This window comes from Periplaneta americana, chromosome 15 (genome assembly GCF_040183065.1).
Source record: "Periplaneta americana isolate PAMFEO1 chromosome 15, P.americana_PAMFEO1_priV1, whole genome shotgun sequence".
Classification (NCBI taxonomy): domain Eukaryota; kingdom Metazoa; phylum Arthropoda; class Insecta; order Blattodea; family Blattidae; genus Periplaneta; species Periplaneta americana.
In genome coordinates, this window is record NC_091131.1 from 32,608,997 (window position 1) to 32,629,285 (window position 20,289).

Genomic DNA, 20,289 nt, shown 5'->3' on the forward strand with positions numbered 1-20,289 from the left:
TGTTCATAATATTGAACACATAATGTATTTATATTATATTATCTCAAGTTGATTGAAAACTTTAACCCGAATATACACATGTGAAAAAAAAAATATATATTGAACACATTTACAATTTAATTCTCTTGAACTTTTTTCATAAAAATCGTTTTAAGTATATAGATGACATAGAAACATTTCATAATACTAGGCGAAATATTTATATCTTTTACTTGTACTTACTTACTGGCTTTTAAGGAACCCAGAGGTTCATTGCCGCCCTCACATAAGCCCGCCATTGGTCCCTATCTTGAGCAAGATTAATCCATTCTCTATCATCATATCCAACCTCCCTCAAATCCATTTTAATATTATCTTCCCATCTACGCCTGACCTCCCTAAAGGTCTTTTAAATCCCTTCGGCCTCCCAACTAACACTGTATGCATTTCTGGATTCGCCCATACGTGCTACATGTCCTGCCCATCTCAAACGTCTGGATTTAATGTTCCTAATTATGTCAGGTGAAGAATACAATGCGTGCAGTTCTGTGTTGTGTAACTTTCTCCATTCTCCTGTAACTTCATCCCTCTTAGCCCCAAATATTTTCCTAAGAACCTTATTCTCAAACATCCTTAATCTCTGTTCCTCTCTCAAAGTGAGAGTCCAAGTTTCACAACCATACAGAATAACCGGTAATAGATCTATAACTGTTTTATAAATTGTAACTTTCAGATTTTTTGACTAGACTAGATGACAAAAGCTTCTCAACCGAATAATAACACGCATTTCCCATATTTATTCTGCGTTTAATTTCCTCCCGAGTGTCATTTATGTTTGTTACTGTTGCGCCAAGATATCTGAATTTTTCCACCTCTTCGATGGATAAATCTCCAATTTGTATAGTCCCATTTCGTACTATATTCTGGTCACGAGACATAATCATATACTTAGTCTTTTCGGGATTTACTTCCAACCCAATCGCTTTACTTGCTTCAACTAGAATTTCCGCGTTTCCCCTAATCGTTTGTACAAAGAATCCTGTTCCTAATTTGGTGATTATCATTTCCTTCCCCATAGTACAATAAGTAATCGCCTATTTGTGATATGACATTCCCGTCTAACCTAACCTCTTGTACTCCCACTAAGTATATTCTATATCTAGCTAGTTCTTTTGCTACTAATGTTACCCCTCCTGTTCTATAAAGACTAGTTACGTTCCATGTACCAAATCTTATAACCTTTTTCCTTTGCTGTGGTCGTGCCGGAGAATTAGTCCCATTCCGAGGCTTACTGTTAGGTTTCGTAACAAGCTGGTTTTTACGGTGATGGGTTGTTAGCCCTTCGCCCAACCCCCAAGCTGGAGGACCACCCCTTATCGGCTGTCCACGACTGCTTATTCAATATATTCGCAGCTACCCTCCATATCTGGAGGCCGTCTCCTCTATCCGCAACCTGAGGACGCGCCATGCCGTGGACAAAATTAGTATATGCTATAAATGCACTTCGTCCCCAGTTTTGAAAAATCATTTCTACAGGTTATATTGGAGTAAATACATAATTACGGATAAAAGAATTGCAAGTGACTGGCCACACATCACAATGCCCAACAAGAGGGTAAAGGAGACCATGTTCATAAATATCACCTTGAAATCAGAAATACTGCGTGGGGGGGGGGGAGGTGTTGGTGTTGAAAGTTCTATTTCTGTGGTTCGTCTATTATGCACTATTTGCAGTTTCATCTTGCATGTAATTTTTGCTACGAGACAACAATGAAATAAACATATTACATATTGTCTCGGTACAAGAAGAACCGGTATAAAATCCCTACGCACATCACATGGCATGTGAGTATTTCTTTTTTGAATGTGAAGCATGGGTCGAGAGTTACAAGAGATTTAAATTTTATTGCAGCAGCAGGTTCGTGGTGGTGACGGATGTTGAGTGGAACACCCTGTGTAACTTCTATTCTGCAGACCACGACATCTCCGTAAAGAGGGATTCTGATAGCAATGTCCTGATCACCAGTCCAGGTAAGTGCATTTATATTTTAAAGTGATACAGCATAAGTCTTGTGTTTTCTTTTTTCAGCCAATATGAGAAGCGATGTAAAATAAACCCCAATTTCACGAAAACACGTGGCAGTCATCACTAGCTACTATGTAAAGAAATTATTTTTCACTACTGTATTTAGGCATGAAGTCATTACATAAGTTATTAATGCCCTGCTTATTAACACAATAAGTAAACTTTTTTTTAGTGTATTCATCACTGTTCTCTTTGCTGCTGCTTTTAAGTTACAAGAAAACCTTTAACAATGCATGTTTTAACGTACAACTACAGTCTAGTACATGCAGTCACGAATCTCAATACGTAGGGAATATGCATCCAATGACAGTTGAACTTTAGTTGCTAGCCACTAGGTTCGCTACTATCGCCTCATCACAGACAATGCGATGTAGTACCGACACAGTATATTGTACCTAGTACTCTCAGTTGCTAACCACTTGGAGCGCTGTACCGCGAGAAGTGTAAAAAATCATCTCAGGCTACGTGACTATGATATTAGACTGTGGTACAACTATGTCTTTCGCCTCACTAGTTACGTGTTTTGGTGGAGTTACTTGGGAATTGACCGTGACATAAAAATACATAAAAATGTCTTTTATATGCAATGCAAGAACGGAAGTTTCATATATGGGTGGTTAGTATATTTTGTCTTTTGATTATTATAGTTCAAGAAATTAAACTATAATCAGTAGGCTAATATGATCGCGAAATGATGATGAACTTAATTGCTGCGAAATGCTTGAAGTGTGTAATGAGAGAGTATGTGCCATCTCCGAGACACTTTTCCATTATGAAGGTATAGGTTTGATTATGAACACATGCGAGATAATGGCTGACCATATTTCAAAGTCAGTAAGCAGACTAGAATATATAGGGTGTCTCAGAAGAAATGAAAAATAGGCCTATTTCGAGATAGTGTAGTTTGGGTTAACCTACATGGATTTAACCTAATATACCTATGTCCGAAGTGTAACGATTGAAAAGAAATTAAGTGGAGAAATACCGGAACGTCTTGCGGTTCCATGTACTGCACTTGACGTGTTACGCCAGATCTTTGCACACGGCAGCATCTGAGCACCGCAACGCTAGCGCAACACATACAACTGAATACACATTCAATTGACATTTCATTTGTGTATTCACATAGTGAATATGTAGACATGCTTTTCGTTTATGAATTTTGTGATGACAATGCATTGACTGCTGTGAACGAATGCAGACGACTTTTTCCCAATCAAAGGCTTCAATCTCGCTGTATGTTTTCCCGTGTTTGCCGGATGTTACCTGAAACTTGCAAGCTACCAAGTATTTCATTGAGGTCGGAAAGAGAACCGGTACCAGTACCTGGTATGAATGTACAATTTATGGAATCCATAAGAAGGGCAACCTTAATAATTTGTCTTGTGTAGACCTAATTATTTTATTTTCTTACTGAGCCTGTACTTAATTATGGAATAAACTTAATGGAACAACAGAAGCTGCAGAATTTTCAATAATGTATCATATCACAAAGTTCTAAAACGTAGAAATACGTCTATAATGCCTCTCTCCATTTAAAAATTCACCCATCAATAACTTCCCAATCGATACATTTCGGACATATGTATATCAGGTTAAATCGATGTAGGTTAACCTAAACTACATTATCCTGAAGTATTTTACATTCCTCCTGAGATACCATGTATGTATACCCTTTTCGCTGTAAGAAAAATCCTAATGTAAACACAAGCACGTTGCTGTCATACCCGTGATTGGCTCACAGTCGAAACACTCACACGACGCAGGAAAATATAGTCCTATTTGGAAACTATCGTCTTGTATTATTTGGAAATAAAAAATTGAATTCTAGTTGTTAAATACAATGAAACATATAACTTCACTCAAATGTAAAACGATATGTAAAAGAAAAGCTACTTTTATATTTTGTTATGTACTATCAACGCGGATGAATACAAACAGTAATACCGAGGTAGTCTGTTCTTGTAACAAGCTGGCGTCCCTTGAGCTTGTCGTTCACGTTAGCACGTGGTACTGAAGTATAGCTTCTGCATCCTCGGTGTGTGTGGTTATTAATCGTAAGAGTGGAAACCCTCTCAAAAGCAGAGAAAAACAAATAATCTTAAATGTATATAATATGTTATGTGAGTTTTAATTAAAGTAATTATAAAGTAAATATTTCCTAAACAAATGAATGCATAATAGTGAGGTTAGGCCTAATTGACGAGTAACGGGAAATGTTTAACATGAAACAGAATGTACAACAGTAGGCGGGAACATGTACTGAGAATCTATGGCGCCAAACAGCGGCCAATGAAGCCTCACTTCAGTCACGTGCTATTGTTTATATTAGGATTTTTCTTACAGCGAAAAGATTATATGTATGTATGTATGTATGTATGTATGTATGTATGTATGTATGTATGTATGTATGTATGTATGTATGTATGTATGTATGTATGTATGTATGTATGTGTGCGTTTGTGTCTGTGTGTGCGTGCGTGTTGCTGAAGTACAGTACAATATTGTTACAGTGTATTTCACTACAGATGTTTGCGCCTTCTGCAGCCAGAAATAAGACGCGATGCACATATTGTTATTATGTACAGAAACTCAGAATTTAAGAAAATTATAAAAGACAAACATTTTGAAATTAAACACTAGAATAGTGTATGAGAAATTGTGTTCTGTAAGTGAAAATAATTTAAGGAGTTAAATTTCTGTTTGTAGTTAAGATGAGATGGGAAAAGAAAGTCATATTATGGACGGAAACAGTACTAGAAAGAAAACTTCTCAATTCACTATCTAAATGCTTAATATTCACTTCAATACAACATTTCCACATTGCAACCTTTACGGACCCGTACGTAGACGTCCATATTTGATTTCACGACAGCAGCATTTTTGGCCTTCTATCAAAATGGTGTTGAAATATCTCTCTGAACACAACACCTGTTTCACTGTATACTCCCTGGCAAAGAAACCACAGAACCTATTTCACTTGCTTCTTTAGAATGTTTTCTAAGAATGTGTCTCTTCTTCTGATTTAACAGATTAAAAATATTGTTTTTTTTTTCCTTCAATATCACGTCCTTAAGAAATGATTTATGCGACAACTGTAACGAATCACGAAATATAAGAAATTGACCAGAAAGGACAAAGACCGCATGAAGTAACCAGGAACCATAGCGACTTAAAACAAAATAACAAAATGAGATCAGTTAACACAAATTCGTTGCAGTTGACAGAGCATAAATAAGTGCATAAAAATGCTAATAATTAAGTTCCTTATAAAATCAGATCATTTTTTGTACGAAGAAGTCAAGAAATAATGTAAAGAATGCGAAATCTCATAACAGGAAGGAATTATCACCCCACAAATAAAAATCCTTCACAAAACTGAAATTTCTTGAATAATGATTATTTTCATACATTCTATGTACTGCATTTTCGTGAAATGAACATATCAGCTTCGTAAACACTTGTTAAAGACATTTTATACGCAAATACTGTTCCTGGCACCCAGACGTGAACTACAGTATATTTATTAAGATGAAGTCCGCATACACATTAAGTTGTTGAAGCGTGCGGTTGGCAGGGAGATAGAGTTTCAAGTTTTCTTGACCTGAACAGTAGAAGGGAATGACGTGCACTCGTCTTCCGGGCTGAAAACTACTGTGTTTCTCAGCAGAGGGATCCTTATTCCTAAATTTGTCGCAAAACCAGCGAAGATTTGCTCTTTATGAAGTCACCACGTTGAAAAGCATTCCACTTTATTCTTCTCCATGTTCCTCTGAATCCAGTCAATGAAATAAGTCTAGGAAACTTGTATATCTTTTCACAAAGCTTTTCTGCGTGAATTGTAATATACAATGTATAATCCTATTGTACAGTACTACGATTTGAACTTGGTTTTATACAGATTGTATATAGATTGTATGGAGCAGAAACATGGACATTACAACGAAGTGAAGAGAAACAAGTAAAAGCTTTTGAAATGTGGATATGGAGAAGAATGTAACGTGTGAAGTGGAGAGACAGAATAAGAAATGAAGCTGTGTTGGAAAGAGTGGGTGAAGAAAGAATGATGCTGAAACTGATCAGGAAGAGGAAAAGAAATTGGTTGGGTCACTGGCTGAGAAGAAACTGCCTACTGAAGGATGCACTGTAAGGAATGGTGAACGGGAGGAGAGTTCGGGGCAGAAGTTATCAGATGATAGACGACATTGACTCTTCTCTATCTACATTAATGACGTATCAAAGAACTTACAGTATTGCCGATATCATCTCTATGCCGACGACCTACAACTTTACATACATTCCAGACCCAATACGATCAATGAATCAATTGACAAGTTGAATTGTGACCTAGCCACTGTCTCCACTTGGGCGGCCAATTTCGGACTCGCACTTAATGCAAGTAAGACTGAAGCTATAATTATTGGACATAAGGGTTTAGTTAACTCCCTTAATAACAGTGATCTTTCAGTTGTTACCCTTAACAACGCGCTAATCCCTTATTTATCTGTCGTAAAAAATCTTGGCTTCTTTTTCGATAATAATCTAAATTGGAATTTTCAAGTTAAAGAAACGATAAAAAAAAATCTGCTCCTCCATTCACTGTTTGAGTCGCTTAAGAAACTTCTTGCCCCAGCAACTAAAACTTACCCTAGCACAAACCCTAGTAATGCCGCATTTCGATTATTGTGACGTTCTGTTAAGTGACCTAAGTTCTGAACTGTCAGTCAAGTTACAGCGAGTTCAGAATATGTGCGTCAGATACGTATGCAACATCCGACGATATGATCACATATCACCGTCCTTCGCAAGTCTCTCGTGGCTCCGACTTAAATAACGTAAAACTTTACACTCCTTGTCATTGCTCTTTCGAATTCTGCACACTTCAATACCAAATTACCTTTCGTCTCGTTTCTCTTATCTATACTCTAACCACGACGTAAATACCAGATCACTTATCTGTGGCGCGTTAAGTATACCTCTTCATAGAACATCTTGTTATTCATCATCTTTTACAGTAACCACCTCGCGACAATGGAATTCCCTGTCACAAAGTATTAGGGGCTGCAAGACAATAAACACTTTTAAAAACAGCTTCAAAGATAACCTTCTTAGCATTTCACTCGAATCATACTGACTTAAACTATCACTGTCTACATTCTTACTCCTTCCTTTAGACATGCATCCTGATAATGCTGTATTTTCAAAATTGTCTCATAATAATCTTTTTCTATTATCTAACATTATTTGAAATACATTAACATTCTATGTATTTTAGCTTAATTCTGCTACATAGTTTGTATTTCAGTGTTTAATTAATAGTTAATAGTATTTTGTTGTTTAATTCGTAAATAACTCTTATATACATGTAGCTCTTATCCAAATCAAATTGTTGAATTCTTTGTAAGTTCATACATACATGTGTATGTATACTTTTTGCTGGTTGAGTGGAAGAGAAGGCCTTACGGCCTTAACTCTGCCAGCTAAAATAAATAATAATAATAATAATAATAATAATAATAATAATAATAATAATTATTATTATTATTAAGATATATGGATCATATGAGAAGACAAAGAGGAAGGCAGAAAATAGGAAAGATTGGAGAAAGCTGGGTTTGCAGTGAAAGACCTGGTCTTGGGCAGAACACTGAATGAATATACATCCCACAAGAGTAACTGCCCTTCACCTAAGGGTTGCCAAAAGGCATAGCATACTGAACAAATAAAACATTGTATTATCATTATTATTTTCAAGGAAGCTACCCCTGCGAAAGTAAGTTTATGCAATAATTAATAATCGGTTATAATATAAAGTAATTTAAATGTACAGGTGATTTCGTGAAATCTGAACAGAATATTTCATTTTTTTTCTACGGCAATAAAATTCAAAGTTTTTAAAGCAATTAAAAAAAAAAACAAAGTTAATTCTAGAATAACTCTTCTCGGGTTCTCAACCATGTGAGTTGGAGATTTGCTTCCAAGCTTTCGACGGCTAGCTCTGCCATCTTCTTCATTCCCTGAAGAAGATGGCCAGAGAGAAGAGTTATTCTACATCAAACGCCGGGAAAGCCTCAAGTCATACAAAGTTAATTCTCATCTGAGAATTTTGGATTTGTTGCCCGTGCTTCAAATAAAAGCCCAATGACTTCAATCTGTGCTTGCATATTATGATGATTCATGAAGTATTGAATTGCAAGCTCATAGATGGTCTTCTTTTCTCCATGTACTGCTATAGGTTGTTCAACTGCAGTTTCAAAGCATACAGTGGGGTCGGTGGTAATATATTGCTGTGTTATTTTCTCTATCAATGAATATTATGTTAACTCGCAGGGAACTTCGATCATTTGCAAGACAGTGCACTTCTTGTTCTGCATATAAATCCTTGTTCTAGTTATAATTCAATCTGAGAAAATTAACATACCTCGAAACCACGTTTGCATTGTAAAGACGGTGTTCTCTATAAATGAATTCCGCTGTAAGGGAAGTGAACGTATTGTGAAGTATTGTATTTCGTTTCCTATGCAATATTAATCATATTACGTGATGCTTGGACGAGGTAGCTCTGAAGATGAGTGTTCTTCTTTTTTCCAGTATTAATTTGTGCATATGTCTATGGATCTTATATAAGGACTTGTAAATTACAACTGCATGGTCACGTACAGAGCCCAAACAGACGACTGGTGCGTGTCGGCGTCGAAAGATGCTCCCAGTAATTGCTTTATTAACATTTAAATTTCGGCACTGGTGATGCACACTCTCTGTTTAATGGTCCGTAACGTTTCGTGAAATTTCGCTATCCCCCACACCGATGTTTTCTCCTATGTGCATTGAATTTAATACAGCTTTCAAGCGTTACAAAATAAAGTTACATTTTGAAATTGCCATAACGTTTCAAACCTGAAACTGAAAACAAAATAAACACACGTCTGCATCTGTAACGCAATCTAGTTTACTTAATTAAGTTTAGATGCTGAATACATCCGCACTGTTACTACATTGTGCAGTGTACAATAATCCAAACACTGTGGCCACAATTTTTCTGTAAAACTGGCGAATTGTCTGCAGATGAAATTTATTTTTATTTACATCCTTCAAAGTCGAAGATCGAGATCGATTTTTTTAAGTAGGTTATTTTACGACGCAGTATCAACATCTTAGGTTATTTAGCGTCTGAATGAGGTGAAATGAGTCCGGTTCCAGCACCGAAAGTTACCCAGCATTTGGTCAAATTGGGTTGAGGGAAAACCCCGGAAAAAACCTCAACCAGGTAACTTGTCTCGACCGGGATTCGAACCCGAGCCATCTGGTTTTGCGGCCAGACGCGGTAACCGTTACTCCACAGGTATGGACTCGAGATCGAGAGATCGAAAAAATGCTTGACATACGTTGTTATTCACGACTATTTCATTGGATTATAAATGTCTTCCATGCTATTTGTAGCCTAATTGGGTGCAAGTTTAATTACTATACCGTATTTCTATGTCGCATCCTTTCCTTATCAATCAGTCTAGATGTGGTCCGTCGGTCGACTGGATGATTGTTTAATCTGTTGGTTGGATGATTGGTCGATGTGTTGGGTGGTTGGTTGGCTAGTGCGGTTGATGATTTTTTCGTTAGCCGTTTATTGTTTGATTTGGGTGGCTTGTTTGTTGGATGGTTAGTTTATTGATCAGTTGATCTGTTGGTCGATTGGTTAATCTGTCGGTTAACTGGTTGATTGGTCTGCGGATTGTTGGTTGGTGGTTTGGTTGGATTGTTTCTTTTTTAATTCGATGTCTGAAAGTTTCATTGGTTGGCCATTTGATTTTTCGGTTTTATGGTGGGTTGGATGGTTATTTATACATCAATAGCTGGTTGGTTGACTACTGGGATTGGTGGATGATTGGTTTGTTTGTTGGTCATTTGGTAATACATTGGTTGATTGATTTTGTTATATGTATGGTTGATTGATTGTTTGATAGCATTAGTGGTGATCATCAGTGTGGTTTTAGGCGTAATAGATCAACTTTCGCGCAGATATTTTGTATTCGACAGATAATGGAGAAAAAATGGGAGTATAAGGGTACAGTGCATCAGTTATTCATAGATTTCAAAAAGGCATATGACTCGGTTAAGAGAGAAGTTTTATATGCTATTCTTATTGCATTTGATATTCCCAAGAAACTAGTTCGATTATTTAAAATGTGTCTCAGTGAAACGTACAGCACAGTTCGTATATAGGTCAGTTTCTGTCAGATGCGTTTCCAATTCACTGCTGGCTAAAGCAAGGAGATGCACTATCACCTTTACTTTCTAACTTTACTCTAGAGTATGCCATTAGGAAAGTCCAGGATAACAGAGAGGTTTGGAATTGAACGGGTTACATCAGCTGCTTGTCTATGCGGATGACGTGAATATGTTAGGAGAAAATCGACAAACGATTAGGGAAAACACGGGAATTTTACTGGAAGCAAGTAAAGAGATAGGTTTGGAAATAAATCTCGAAAAGACAAAGTAGCCTATGTGATTATGTCTCGTGACCAGAATATTGTACGAAATGGAAATATAAAAATTGGAAATTTATCTTTTGAAGAAGTGGAGAAGTTCAAATATCTGGGAGCAAGAGTAACAAATATAAATGATACTCGGGAGGAAATTAAACACAAAATAAATGTGAGAAATGCCTGTTACTATTCGGTTGAGAAGCTTTTATCATCTAGTCTGCTGTCAAAAAATCTGAAAGTTAGAATTTATAAAACAATTATATTATCGGTTGTTCTTTATGGTTGTGAGACTTGGACTCTCACTTTGAGAGAGGAACATAGGTTAAGGGTGTTTGAGAATAAGGTGCTTAGGAAAATATTTGGGGCTAAGAGGGATGAAGTTACAGGAGAATGGAGAAAGTTACACAACGCAGAGCTGCACGCAATGTATACTTAACCTGACATAATTAGGAACATAAAATCCAGACGTTTGAGATGGGCAGGACATGTAGCACGTATGGGCGAATCCAGAAATGCATATAGAGTGTTAGTTGGGAGGCCGGAGGGAAAAAGACCTTTGGGGAGGCCGAGACGTAGATGGGAAGATAATATAAAAATGGATTTGAGGGAAGTAGGATATGATGGTAGAGACTGGATTAATCTTGCTCAGGATAGGGACCAATGGCGGGCTTATTTGAGGGCGGCAATGAACCTACGGGTTCCTTAAAAGCCAGTAAGTAAGTCAGTAAGTATACATTTTAAGGATATCTCTACTTTAAATACTGAATACAACAGTTCTGGAGGATAATCAAGAGGTTTATTAAGACATATTTGTTATTATTTTCTGTACAAGTGTTACTGGCATGAGGGATGTACTATATGAATACCTTCGGCGAACGTCCTACGGGAATAATAATCACGAGAATCGCTGAAGTTGTCATATAGAGTACTTGAATATGAACTCTGGCATTTCGATCAACCTAAGTTGCACTCGACTGCATTCGTATCGAACGCGGATGGAGGTCTATTTTTTACAAGAATGTGATTGTACAGCGTAAACCATCTGCTTTAATTTGTCAGTGTACGAAGACGTTAGGGCCTGCTCTTTAGAGAAAAGGACAAAGAAAAAGTAGTTGCAATTTGAAGTTTGAAGTAGCCTAGGAAACCATCAAGACAATAGGAGAGAGATACAGATTAGGGAAGGTTAGGAAAAGGGAAGGGAAGCAAGTGTGACAGAAAAAAAACTTCCTCGCGCATATTTCTCAGTTTCACAGTTGAGTTGATTTCCAATATTTTAAAAAATTATATTACCATTGCTATAGCACAGAGACTCCAAGGAAATTCTCCCGATTTTTCTTGTTGAAATGATACTGAAAGTTAGTTGTTGGTTGAGGTGTGACTGGAATCTTTCTGTATTATTTACGTGTATGGGTAAATATTGCCTGTGCGATATGATTTTCAATAATTTATTTTCTCGGAAAGAAATAAAAAAAATAAAAAAAAGAGACTATTAGAAAGAATTCTATGCTATTTTTTTTATAAAAAGTTGTTGCTGTCGAATACAGATTATACTTTTCCCTCCTCTGAGCATGAGACCACTCTCTTTCATGGGAGCGCTAGAATTTTTGTATATTTACAGTTTCCTTGTATATTATTATTATTATTATTATTATTATTATTATTATACCGAGGCTTATTGTATGGTTTCGTACGGTGATGGGTTGTTAGCCGGAGAAAATCCACAAACTATTAGGGAAAAAACAGAAATTTTATTTGATGCAAGTAAAGCGATAGGTTTGGAAGTAAATCCCGAAAAGACAAAGTATATGATTATGTCTCATAACCAGAATATTGTAAGAAATGGAAATATAAAAGTGGGAGATTTATCTTTCGAAGAGGTGCAAAAATTCAAATATCTTGGAGCAACAGTAACAAATATAGATTACACTTGGAAGGAAATTAAACGCAGAATAAATATGGAAAATGCCTATTATTATTCGGTTGAGAAGCTTTTGTCATCTAGTCTGCTGTCAAAAAATGTGAAAGTTAGAATTTATAAAACAGTTATATTACCGCTTGTTCTTTATGGTTGTGGAACTTGGACTTTCACTTTGAGAGAGGAACATAGGTTAAGGGTGTTTGAGAATAAGGTGCTTAGGAAAATATTTGGGGCTAAGAGGGATGAAGTTACAGAAGAATGGAGAAAGTTACACAACACAGAATTGCACGCATTGTATTCTTCACCTGACATAATTAGGAACATTAAATCCAGACGTTTGAGATGGGCAGGGCATGTAGCACGTATGGGCGAATCCAGAAATGCATATAGAGTGTTAGTTGGGAGGCCGGAGGGAAAAAGACCTTTAGGGAGGCCGAGACATAGATGGGAAAATAATATTAAAATGGATATGAGGGAGGTGGGATATGATGATAGAGACTGGATTAATTTTGCTCAGAATAGGGACCAATGGCGGGCTTATGTGAGGGCGGCAAAGAACCTCCGGGTTCCTTAAAAGCCAGTAAATAAGTATTATTATTATTATTATTATTATTATTATTATTATTATTATTATTATTATTATTATTATTATTGTGCGGTTACGTGTAGATTTAGAACAGGATTCCCGAAATACGCGTAGTAATCGAAAAGTAATTCTGTGTATTGCCTGAATGTCCGTCTGACATATTAATGTCTGTTGTTTGCGTATGGAAATTTGGGATATTGAAATTATACAGGGCGTAACAAAAAAGTATGTCAAAACTTTAGGGAAATATTTCTCACATGTAGAGGATGAAGATATGTTATATAAACATGGGTCCAAAAACGTTTTATTTCAGCCACCGGCGTAGCTCGATCGTCTAAGGCGCCTACCGATCCGGAGTTGCGCTCGGACGCGAGTTCGATTCCCCGTGGGCTGATTACCTGGTTGAGTTTTTTCCGAGTTTTCTCCAATCTTAAGGCGAATGTCGGTAATCTATAACGAATTCTCGGTCTCATCTCGTCAAATACCATATCATCACCAATCCCATCGACACTAAATAATCGAGTAGTTGATACATCGTCGTTAAATAAGAAGAAACGACTGGAGGCATTTAAAATGTGGATTTGAAGAAAAATGGAGCGTGTGAAATAGAACTAAAAAAATGAAGCTGTGCTAGAAAGAGTGGGTGAAGAAAGAATTTTGCTGAAACTGATCAGGGAGAGGAAAAGGAATTAGCTGGGTCACTGTTCACTGAAGGATGCACTGGAAGGAATGGTGAACTGGAGAAAACTTCGGGGCAGAAGAAGATATCATGTTATAGACAACATTAAGATATACGTAAATGGATCGTAAGCAGAGACTAAGAGGAAAGTGGAAAAGAGGAAAAATTGGAGAATGCTGAGTTTGCAGTGAAGGACCTGCTCTTGAGCAGAAAACTATGAATGAATGAATGAGTCAGTGACTCAGTGAGACCAAAGACCTCAAAGTTGGATGTAACAATTTGCTTGTATATTTTACTGATTTCACGCAATGGAGAAAGGCATCACACAGGCTACATGTTCCACAAGTATTTTTTTAATAGTATGATGAATAGGGCTAGGATTTTGATGACGTATAATTCATAAAAAAAGTCCTAAAAACAATGCATTTAAGACCTAAAACTCTTTAAAAAAATGCCCTTAAAATGCCCTAAAAATTGATCTTACATTCTAAAATTGGCTTAGTAGGAAAAGGAGTTTTGTGCTATTTAATATTTAGAGTAGTAATTAAATTAAATTCTATTACCAACATTTAAGTTTATTTAATTTTACATATTTTTTTCTAACTGGTACACTTTAATTAATTTTTTTACCTGATGTAGTTTCCATGTAGCCCATCACTAGGCCACTCTTATACGGAAGTAGCAAGTATAGAGGAGTCTATATTGAAGGGATGGTTGGACTGCTCCATTACGTGGGGTGTACTACGTTAAAAGGGCAATATTTGTGTAGAAAAACGATTAAAATATAAAAAATGATGGGTTTTAGCCACCGGCTTAGCTCGGTCGGTTAAGGCGCTTGCCTGCCGAACCGGAATTGCGCTCGGGCGCGGGTTCGATTCCCGCTGGGGCTGATTATCTGGTTGGGTTTTTTCCGAGGTTTTTCCCAACTGTAAGGCAAATGTCAGGTAATCTATGGCGAATCCTCGGCCACATCTCGCCAAATATCATATCACTCCATCGACGCTAAATAACCTCGTAGTTGGTACAGCGTCGTTAAATAACCAAGTAAAAAATAAAGGGTATTAATGGACAAAATATGTAGACAAAATATCAAAGGAAATAAACATTAATTTATATTAATAATGGGGATTTGTGGCCAAAATTAAATGAAAATGCCTCAGAAATATCCGAATAACACAAAAGATGCTCTTATGAGTTGAAACAGGCAAACAAAATGCCCTAACAAATATGTCTTAAAACACTCAATTTATCACATCTATATCTATACTAATAATAAATCTGTAGCCGAAATTTTTCTGGTAATTTTCGATTTTCCAAAAATAATTGGTCCTAACATATATAATTAACCGCCCTGAAACCGAAAATCGCTTTTTTGATATTTTTGTTTGTATGCCTGTCTGTCTGTCTGTCTGGATGTTTGTTACCTTTTCACGCGATAATGGCTGAATCGATTTATATGAAAATTCGAATATAAATTAAGTTCGTTGTAACTTAGAATTTAGGCTATATGGCATTCAAAATATTTTATTTAAAAGGGGGGTTATAAGGGGGCTTGAATTAAATAAATCGAAATAGCTCCCTTATTATTAATTGTCATGAAAAATATTATATAACAAAAGTTTCTTTAAAAATAATTTCCGATAAGTTTTATTTCATGCAAAATTTTATAGGACTGATATTTAATGAGATAAATGAGTTTCAAAATTACAATAACAACGCCATCTAAGACGGTGTAATGAAATAAGAAACAAATGACTTCGTCTATAAGGGGCCTTGAATAACAACAATCGAAAGCTATGAAACTTACGGTAGCCTACAGAGAATGTTTCTGTGTTTGTATGAAGTAATATCAGAAGCTAAATTAACCGATTTGTATAATTAATTATTAATTCACCATTGGAAAGTGTAGTTTCTCTAGATGGACGTAATGCTATAATGTTATTACAGTAACTTCTGAGTGAATCGAGGACAGGTAAGATTAAAATAGATTCTTATGCACAGAAAACTTGATAGGCTATTCTGTACATTCGTTTCCTATATTTCCTAAAATAATTTTTATGACCAAATGAGTGGTCTCTGGATCAAAATGATCGCATTTTAATTTTTTAATACAATGTAAATTAAGTAACATAATAAACAATTTATCCTTCTGTCAAACACGAATGTTCCCTGGATCAAATGTCCTATTTTAATTATGTAATTACTTTATATTTATTTCTAACGGGTGCAGCGAAGCGCACGGGTACGGCTAGTAACATATAAATACTAAAGCGGCTATGTTTCTGGCTTACTAGAAAAAAGAAGCAATTTCATTAAAATCCTAGCCCTGATGATGAATTTTAATCTGAAATTCGTTTGCTCTGCACGCAGATAGGTGTTCAGTTTCGTGCCGAATCGTCTTGGGTGTCCAACCAGTATAAGTGTGAGCTGTATTTTGAAGTATTTTAGTTTGTGCCTGCTACTATGTGGCATCTTCCTGCTAATGCCAGCTTCATGCAAATGATCTCTTCTCGAGCTGCTAATGATCGTCATTAACTCGCAGCTCTAAGCTGGGGAGCGGGGGAGGGGTGCAGGCGACATATCGGCCCTTCCGAATCAACTCTCCACTTGCACACATTATCAAAATTAATACAGCGCCACCAGATTTTTTGTGTGGCATAAAATCCTTAAGTTGATAATGCACTTCTCTCCCCCGACAGTTTTTAAATATTTATTTTCTGTTAACTTTGCGCGACATTAAGTACTGAAGTTGGACAATGAAATTAATATCGTGAGTAATACACACACTTGGCGTGAACCTTGGAAATGCAGCGGAAACAAAAAAAAAAAAATCGCTGCATGGTGTTGATAATGGTTATTAAATGGTGAGAACTATTTGTTATAAACAATGAGGAAGATTTAATTTAGGAATATAATACGAGTTCATGGTCGTGATGTACGAAATAGCTAAGGCGCAACTTTAAGAGCTTCATGAAAAGCACTGTCTTGAATTATCAGTTCGAATCCCGTCACGAAGGACATTAGGTGTTTGTTCGGTTCTACTTTAATATTCCGTGTTGTCTCAGACGGAGATCCTGCCACTTTTCGACCACGAGACTCGAGAGTTCTACTGCTTTTCAACGAAAAATTAGGTCAAGAAATAGTGCATCTATGGATTTATGCCAAGACCCACCCTGCGTCCTAGATTCGACAGAGAAAAGACTCTTCTCACACCTCATCGCTTCCCCATGTCTGTGTCTTCTTATCCTTTTCACTGCCATCACATTTCCTCTCTTATCTTCGATGTACTTATTTTTTTCTTCCCTTCCCTTTCTCTTCCTTTCTTCGTTTTTTTGTTTTCTTTCCTTCTATTTCCTTCGTTTTCTCTTTGTTTCTTTTTCTTTCGCTTTCTTTTCTTCGCCTTACCTTTTTTCTTTTCTTCCCCTTTGTGCCTTTCGTATTCTTTGTATCTTCCCTTTCCCTCTATTCTTTTCTCCTTGTTTCCTTCCTTTTCCCATTGTTTTCTTTCTTTTATCTTTGATTCCTTTCCTTCTCTTTGTACGCTTTCCTTTCCCTTTATTTCTTTTCCTTATCTCTTTGCTTCCTTTCTTTTCCATTGTTCCCTTTGGTTCCTTCCTTTTCCCATTGTTTTCTTTCATCTTTGATCTCTTTCCTTTCATTTTGTTCACTTTCCTTTCCCTTTGTTCATTTTCTCTTTTGTTTCTTTTCATTTTCTCCTTGTTTCCTTCCCTTATCTTTTTTCTTTTGCATTTCTCTTAGGTTCCTTTCCTTCTTCTTTGTTTCTTTCAATTTCCTGTTTGCTTCCTTCCGTTTATCTTTTTTTTTGCATTTCTCTTTGTTGCTTTTCCTTCTCCCTTCGTTTCCTTTTCTCTCTTTCCCAATTACCTTTGTTTCTTTTCCATTTGTTTGTTTCCTTCCGTTTTCCTTTGTTTCTTTCCCTTTCTCTTTGTTTCCTTTCATTTCCCTTTGTTCCTTTTCCATTTCTGTTTGTTTCCTTCCGTTTTCATTTATTTCCTCTCCTTTCTTTTTGTTTCCTTTTATTTCCCTTGTTTCTTTTCCATTTCTGTTTGTTTCCTTCCGTTTTCCTTTGTTTCTTTTCCTTTGTCTTTGTTTCCTTTCATTTCCCTTTGTTCCTTTTCCATTTTTGTTTGTTTCCTTCCGTTTTCATTTGTTTCCTTTCTTTTCTCTTTGTTTCTTTTCCATTTCTGTTTGTTTCCTTCCGTTTTCCTTTGTTTCCTTTCCTTTCTCTTTGTTTCTTTTCATTTCCCTTCGTTCCTTTTCCATTTCTGTTTGTTTCCTTCCGTTTTCCTTTGTTTCTTTTCCATTTCTGTTTGTTTCCTTTCGTTTTCCTTTGTTTCCTTTCATTTCTCTTTGTTTCTTTTCATTTCCCTTCGTTCCTTTTCCTTTTCTGTTTGTTTCCTTCCGTTTTCCTTTGTTTCCTCTCCTTTCTCTTTGTTTCCTTTTATTTCCTTTCGTTTCCTTGCCATTTCTGTTTGTTTCCTTCCGTTTTCCTTTGTTTCTTTTCCTTTCTCTATGTTTCCTTTCATTTCCCTTTGTTCCTTTTCCATTTTTGTTTGTTTCCTTCCGTTTTCATTTGTTTCCTTTCTTTTCTCTTTGTTTCTTTTCCATTTCTCTTTGTTTCCTTTTATTTCCCTTCGTTTCCTTTCCATTTCTGTTTGTTTCCTTCCGTTTTCCTTTGTTTCTTTTCCTTTCTCTTTGTTTCCTTTCATTTCCCTTTGTTCCTTTTCCATTTTTGTTTGTTTCCTTTCGTTTTCCTTTGTTTCTTTTCCTTTCTCTTTGTTTCCTTTCATTTCCCTTTGTTCCTTTTCCATTTTTGTTTGTTTCCTTTCGTTTTCCTTTGTTTGCTTTCCTTTCTCTTTGTTTCTTTTCATTTCCTTTCGTTCCTTTTCCATTTCTTTTTGTTTCCTTCCGTTTTCCATTGTTTCTTTTCCTTTCTCTTTGTTTCCTTTCATTTCCCTTTGTTCCTTTTCATTTTTGTTTGTTTCCTTCTGTTTTCATTTGTTTCCTTCCTTTTCTCTTTGTTTCTTTTCCATTTCTGTTTGTTTCCTTCCGTTTTCCTTTGTTTCCTTTCCTTTCTCTTTGTTTCCTTCAATTTCCCTTTGCTTCATTTCCACTTCCTTTTGTGTACTTTCCTTTCTCTTTGTTCTCTTTCCTTGCCATTTGTTTCTTTTCCTTTTATATTTGTTATCTTTTTATAGTTACTTTCGTTTCTTTTTATTATATTATTTTTATCGTAGTTTATTTTATAATTCTCTTTATTATTTTCCTTTAGCTTATTTTTCTGTTCCTGTTAGATATCGTCCCGTCCCTTTCTAATTTTCATTTTTCATATCGTTTCCGGCATCTTTCATGGTTCTGGTAGGTCTATTTATAATAGTGGTGATACTTGTTTAAAGTAGTTTTATTTCACACCATTTTAACTGGCATGTTTTGTGATTAAGTCTGTCTGTATTACAGATCCTGGTGACATCCTTTTCACCGTTGCAATGTATTTTATGCATGTCTAACTAGTCTTCTTCATTTTCTTGTCCGGTTTTGTTTTCCTAATTTTACGGATACCGCGTGCGATCCCATTAATGCAGTTTGTTATAGCGATCGGTTTTTGAAATAACACATCTTTATTTATAATAACAGGAATTTAATATATTGCCGCTGTTTAAACAGTACTTGTTTATGTTGCTCCGAATCGTTTCTGACTCCCCTTTTATCATCCTGCGCTGTCCGCATCCATTCCCTATTTCATTCTGTCCGCACCGAAATACTTGCTCTGCTCCTGGCGAAATGAAATTTGGTTACAGAATACTTTATGGCCGGTAATTTGTTTTTATTATTGCTAGTGACATTTGTTCTCGCTGAGTGGTTGTTAGTCCCTTATTCTACGATTTCCCATTTGAATAATATATAAATAGCTGTTATACCTATATAAATAATCCATCGGGCGTCATATAGAAAATAAATTATACATAACATGATGCATGCAAGGCTTTGTGTAATAAATAATGGCTCTTGAAGAAGCACCTGTCTTAACCCGACTTCTCTTGCCCGCCGCTCCACACGGCCTCCTCCTCGCCTGTCGTTAGAATTAGACACGGTTTGGTGTCGGAGCAAACAAGGTATTAGCATTAGAGACAAGAATGTGAGTTATTAGATTAATATTTAATGTGGGTTGCCCGTACAGTCTGCTCCCATTATGTAGTACCCCCTGTTTCGACTTGCCTTAAAGAAGTGGAACTGTTTATTATTCCCAGGAATTTAAATGTTCGTAGTCTTAAGATTTGATGCTCTGCCATATTCAGACGATGAGGTACTGTTTCATAAGACTGGAGAATAGCTGCAAAAATCTATAGGGTGTGCATTTTAGAGAGTTCCGTATAAGTTTCCTAGTCTAATCTTTCCATTGAGCATTATTCTTAAGAAAAGTTTTTCCCGAAGTCATTTGTTCCAAAATAAATTTTCCAAGACTAAATTTCTTAAGGGTTGAATCATGCTTTCTTTCTAAAGTTGTTTATTTGCAATGCAAATATTTAAGCAGTAAAC

General features: G+C 36.1%; 1 protein-coding gene across 1 annotated transcript in view; it reads left to right on the forward strand.

The window, feature by feature from the left end:
• The window catches only part of LOC138714791 (ubiquitin carboxyl-terminal hydrolase 48-like), a 675,878-nt gene that overhangs the window by 288,060 nt on the left and 367,529 nt on the right, over positions 1–20,289 (forward strand). The window contains exon 16 of the mRNA XM_069846924.1: positions 1,892–2,010. Coding sequence (XP_069703025.1) covers positions 1,892–2,010 — 119 coding nt within the window. The remainder of the gene's footprint in view (positions 1–1,891; positions 2,011–20,289) is intronic.